Source organism: Teleopsis dalmanni, chromosome 1 (genome assembly GCF_002237135.1).
Source record: "Teleopsis dalmanni isolate 2A chromosome 1, ASM223713v2, whole genome shotgun sequence".
NCBI classification, from domain to species: domain Eukaryota; kingdom Metazoa; phylum Arthropoda; class Insecta; order Diptera; family Diopsidae; genus Teleopsis; species Teleopsis dalmanni.
The window spans coordinates 197,534,649-197,540,438 of NC_051846.1; the positions used below are offsets into that span (position 1 = coordinate 197,534,649).

The 5,790-nt window shown below is 26.9% G+C and overlaps 1 protein-coding gene across 2 annotated transcripts; it reads right to left on the minus strand.

Moving 5' to 3' along the window:
* Nucleotides 1-2,567: 2,567 nt before the first annotated feature.
* On the minus strand, nt 2,568-3,385 carry LOC119671157. 2 transcript variants are annotated; one of them, XM_038081692.1, is made up of 2 exons: nt 2,883-3,380; nt 2,568-2,820 (listed from the first exon to the last, which is right to left on the minus strand). In XM_038081692.1, exons 1-2 carry the CDS (start codon nt 3,253-3,255, stop codon nt 2,816-2,818), a joined length of 378 nt encoding a protein of 125 aa, XP_037937620.1. In that variant the 5' UTR covers nt 3,256-3,380; the 3' UTR covers nt 2,568-2,815. The 2 variants fall into 2 exon arrangements, with proteins under 2 accessions (XP_037937620.1, XP_037937619.1); XM_038081691.1 differs by having other exon boundaries at nt 2,568-3,385.
* Between the last annotated feature and the right edge of the window lie 2,405 nt (nt 3,386-5,790).

The following is a 5,790-nucleotide window of genomic DNA, read 5'->3' on the forward strand; positions in this document are numbered from 1 at the left end:
GAAGATAGATGTACATTTATTATCTATATTATATATTGATTTTTACAATAAATTGTTGGATCTTGAATCTCACTAAACAAAATGTTTGAATCAAGATAAATTTGACAAAAACTAAGTTGATACATATATGTATTAAGACTATTTAATATTGTAGTTCTTTACAGACAGTTCAACCTAATATTAAGTTGATAGCTCGAGTGTTTGCGAAACTCCAGTTTACAACAGATTTGACGGATGCAAGACTTGGCTTACCATCGATATAATATCGAATAAACTCCTTCGAATAATTTTCAAGATAATTCGTTAAAATATAATATTGAAAACAAGCCTTGAGATCAATCAGGATATACAGAAGCATTGACCATAACATCAATTTGGATTGGATTGATCATACACTATGGAAATAACAAGACAAAATATTTAAAAGTGCTCTGCCTTATAGTTCTCAAGGTCATAAGGAGGTGCCATTTGATGGCCAAATGTTATTGCAATCCGTAATGTCATGTTGCAAGTTTTGGAGTCTATTAATTAGAAGAATCTTAAAGCGGCAAATATAATTATCATAACTTTTTTTTATTTTTATAGAATCGAAGTATGGCCTTAATTTTTGTAAATTACTTTACTTTTACCTATGTATATATTCGGGTACAGTCTTTATACAAAAATGTACATAATTCTCTTAATTCATTGAAATTAAGTTATAATGATTTTATTAAATTGTTTATTTTTTATTAATTTTATCTATTACATACAAATATGTTAGTTGTTATGACAGAGATAATTCCGCATCTCCTTAAGTTGTTATTTAGAAGTTATTATCGTGACAGGAAGGAGCATATACTAAAGCATATTATTTTAGCACTTCACTAAATATAATAATAAGAGCAGCAGTTTAATTTATAAACACATGTGATGAGAGGATATTTCCTCTGTTGCCCTTCTCCTTTCGATACACGACTGCTGTAGCAATTATATATTTGCCTATAATATTTGCAGTGCTCTGCTCTACTGCAAACCATTTTATTGCCAGCTAAAATTACCTTGACTTATCGAAACGTTTTCATCTTATCAGTCTCTCTGTTAGAGACAACTTAGTTCTGAACTTACATACTAGATGAATGCAATATGCAATGTGATATTTTTTAAGATGAATGTTTATATATATACCATACATCAATGGTGTGAAAAATCTATATACATTGTGTGTGTTCATAATACTGTAAGTCAAACCAATTCAAGTTGCTCTGAGACTAAAGATCTATATAGTTCTTCATAATTCAATTTGGATCAGAATATAACCATGTGCTAGACACTAACTTATAACGCTAAAATGGGTCTATTCTCAATATGTGCCCCAATTGCAGTTCTATTCCCCATGTGTTCTTGCCATGAAGCACACATAAATCTAAATTTGTTGATCCTATCTCTTATCTCTCTCACTCCCAAAGAATCCATTCGCCTCTCACACAACCAATATCCATCCACATTCTAACTCATGTATTTATCTTGTAGTTCCTTTTATGTTAACTGTTAACTCTTTTACAGATCCCTGCTGGTTACAATAACAAAAACAACAATATCGCAACTTGAATCAGTTTCTTCGCTTACGAAATAAATGACGTCATAATGAGTGTTGAATATTTAGCGGTTTATCGAAAATTTAATTTCATTGCATTACACAATTACCTCATTTCATTAGTAATTAAAATTCACAAAACTTGCACCGACTTATATATATATATATATACTATACAGAAATATGTTTATGTTAAGATTTAAAGATTATCAAAATAATAAATAAGCAATTGAGTATTTAACTAAATTGTCAATCTCTCAATTTTAAAGCTAAATATTTGTTAAATAATTTCTAGTATAAAAAATAATACGTGCAACCTTGATTAACGCTTCTAAAGTTTATTTTATTATCACTTGATATATAAATTAAAGAAAAAAAATTAATTAATTAGCATAATTTACAGGAAGCTTAGATTTATTTACAAAGCACAGATATCTTCTTACAGATGCAAAATAAAACCTGAACCGTACTGAACCGTACTGAACCGCGAAAAATGCTACTAAATCAACACAGTATCTACGTCTTCAGAATAAAAAGTGGGCAGTACCTTCATAGTTAATTAAGCTTGACTACAATGGCAATAACAACAACAACAACCACGGAATTAATAATTTAATATTAGTAAGCTAAGAAAAATAATATAAAAAATTAGTAATGTCACGAAAAGTACGGAAAGACTTGTAATGGCTAAAAAAATAAATAAATAGAAATAAGCAATTCAATGTCAATTTAATTTAATAACTAATTGTAGGCATACATAATATAATAAAAAATGATATACGATATATCGAAATAAAATTACACAAACAAAATGCACGCTTAGCGTACAATTTTACAGATTTACAATATACAGTTTTTTTTTCACATAGGCAATAAGTAGAAAATATATTGACGAGTATGTATGTAATTAGTAAAATATAAGAGTGTTAGCTTAAAAGCTTAATTAGAATTAAAAACTAAGTTGCAAACAAAATTATCACCATCATTTTTGTGTTCATCATCATCATAATCGTCATTATCTCATCTTCTTAGTTATATTCTCTCTAATCATCAAAATTTTTTTTTGGTGTTAATAACAGTTTTTTCTAAAGTTTTTATTTTAATAAAAATCTCACAGGTCAATCCAGAAATCGGTGCAAAGATATCACAAGTGAGACTGGATCACAGTATTTGTTGTTGTTCTTTTACTCTGGTCGACACATATTTCTGTGATCCAGCACTTGGCCTTTCGGACATTCATTAGGCTGTAAAAGGAAACGATCGTCAATGCTAACAGGCGTTACACCGTATTGCTCCTTTTGCTCACCTGTTGGTGTCGGGATTGGCACTTCACCATGTAATGGTGCTAACGGTACCTTTTCAGTTGGTGCGCCTAAGTTAATTGGAGTTGGACTTGAGGCTGATTGCGCTGTATCGTCAGTGAGTTTGTGTTTCAACTCATCATATTTCTGTGCTACTGTATTTCCAAAATCCTTAGCTGTCTCACTTATTTTGCTTGCAATTGGTTTTGCTTGCTCACCGAGATCTTCAGCACCTTTCTTTATGGAACAGCCGAGATTTTTAAACCATGATTTAACATCACCTTCATCGGATTCTTTTGAATTATCATCACAACCGGCATTTGCGTAAGCCACAAACAAAACGAGACCCAAAAGGGTCAAGCACATCAATGATTTCATATTTTCACAAAATTATTTATTAAGATTTTCTCAAGTTGAACACTCGTTTGACTGAATCTTCTGCTTTGCAGTTCTAATTGTCACTCCTATCACGTCGAAGGTTTTCACAAGACTGACTATCTGTAGCTACAGCGCTGGACTCGGTGGCGCTTGTGGAACGCAAACTTGTTTATGGGAACAAATTAAAATTCATTTAATTCACTGTGGGAAAAAAACAAGAGCAGTACATGTTAAAAAAACTGGTTTAAGTAGATTTGTTTTAATTTGGCCTAGGGTGACCATTGCGTAGAAATAGTAGCAAATAATAATTATTTTGTTTAATGACGCAGTACCTGTTACTTGCACTTTGCAACTTGCAATTTGGTGGGCGTGTCATTTAAATGTGTAAAATTAAATTGAAACAAAATAAAGTTTAGTTAATTATGCATAAATTTTTATTTTATTTAATTATTTGCATTTGTTTATTAAGTTTAATACAAACAGCTATATGGTCAACTTAAAATTTTTTAATCATCGATTTAATTATTTAATAATAATAAAATAATGTAAAAATAGTTTTTGTTGTTGTAGTTCACTATCTTTGGAAACCTCTTTCTTAACTACTACATTTTCTATTAAAGTAAAAATAGTCACTCTTGTTATGTTGACGTAAAAAATAAAATTTATTAGAAAAATTAATATAAAAGTCAGTTAAGTTTGTATTTAGAAGATTGGTTTTAGTTGTCAACAGCATTTATTCGTGTTCTGCGTTCTGGGTGGTTTTGATATAATTTACAATAAATTCATAAAAAATATTTGTACTTTAGGAATGCTAAAAAATTATGTTCTTATTTTAAAAATAAAATTTAATATAAATCGTTCAATTATTTAGAAATCGTTAAGTACCATTTTTGAGATTTGGTTATTTCTATACATATAGTAATATGTTACAGCAATGTATAGTAATGTATCACACTCAAACTTTAAATGGTTTTGACGATTTACTATGTTCGTATGTGGTCTCGAATTATCTTGATCAGATCTTTTCATTCTTTATTCAGTAATTTACTTCAGAACTATACTTCAGAACTGATTATGGTTTCTCAGAATCTGACAATTTCCTGCACCCCAATTACTTAGATATTTTATTTTAATAGTGAATACTTAAAGAATTTCTTTAAGTTCTGATTACTCAAGTATTTTATTTAAATCCCGAATTTGTCAAAATTTTTGCTTAAATAATCTCAACTGAGTTTTATAGATTGAATGTATTTTACCAATACAATATACATTTTTTAATTATTTCTGAGGTTAGGTCGTTAATTTAACACATAAAAATTAAAAATGTTTTTTTAAATAAAAATAACACTAATAAATTTGTGTTATATATTTAATTGTATATTAATTTTTTAAAAAAATTATTTTTATTGTAGATATTTCGGTCTACTTTATAAAACATCTTGAGTACAATGGTCTACGAAGTAGCTGGTAAGATGATTTATGAAGTAGATTGAAATATTTGTAGTAAAAATAATTTTTTATAAAAATTTATATACTATTAAATATTTAATATAAATTTATAAATATAAATTTTCAATCTAAAAATCATTTTTAATTCTTATGTGTTAAATTAACGACCTAAGCCTAATAATAATTAAAAAAACGTATTGAATATTGGTCGCAATAACAATTTATTCAATGCAATATATTTATATATGGAAGTTATATACATCAATATTATGAACTCTAAAAATTTTCAGTAGACTCTTAAATTCTAATTAATTAAATATATTATAGAATTTGATTAAATATAAATTTTTTTACTAAATTCATTATAACCAAGCTCTGCCATGAGCACTACTCTTTTATAGATTGTTTCTTATTTTTTTCGAACTGTCATTGTTCCACAATATTTAAGAGATATAAATAATTATTTTCGTAGCTGTTTTAATATTTTCAATATAAAAACAAAATTCAGTTTTCTATATATTTCAATTAATGATAAAATTTAAACAAATTTTAATAAATAAATAAAATAAAATTAATATAAATAAAGTATCTACAAAATGAAAAAAAATTTTAAAAAATAAATAAATTTAAATAAATTTAAAGTATCTACAAATTGTGAGAAATTTTAATATATGAATAAATTTAAATAAAGTATCTACAAATTCAAACAAATTTTTATAAATAAATAAATTTAAATAAATTGAAATAAAGTAGCTACATAAAAATAAATTTCATAAAATAGAAATCCAAATATAATAGATAATGTGAATACTAATATATAGTCTTATCTAAAACTGAATCTACTGATCATATATTGTAGTGTATTTTAAAAGTATAAAGCTTTCGCTCTCGTCAAGACTCTCGCTAGTGAGCTTGCAAAAATATCTAAAAGATATTTTTGTCTCTCTAGTTTGATTGTTATGTTATTTATTTTACAAATAAACCGAAAGTATCTTGTTGTGCAATTCAGCTAAAAATGAAAAGCATTCTGTTTTAGAATAGTAATTTATTCAAATTAAATGCACATTGTTTCATTCATTAATTTTT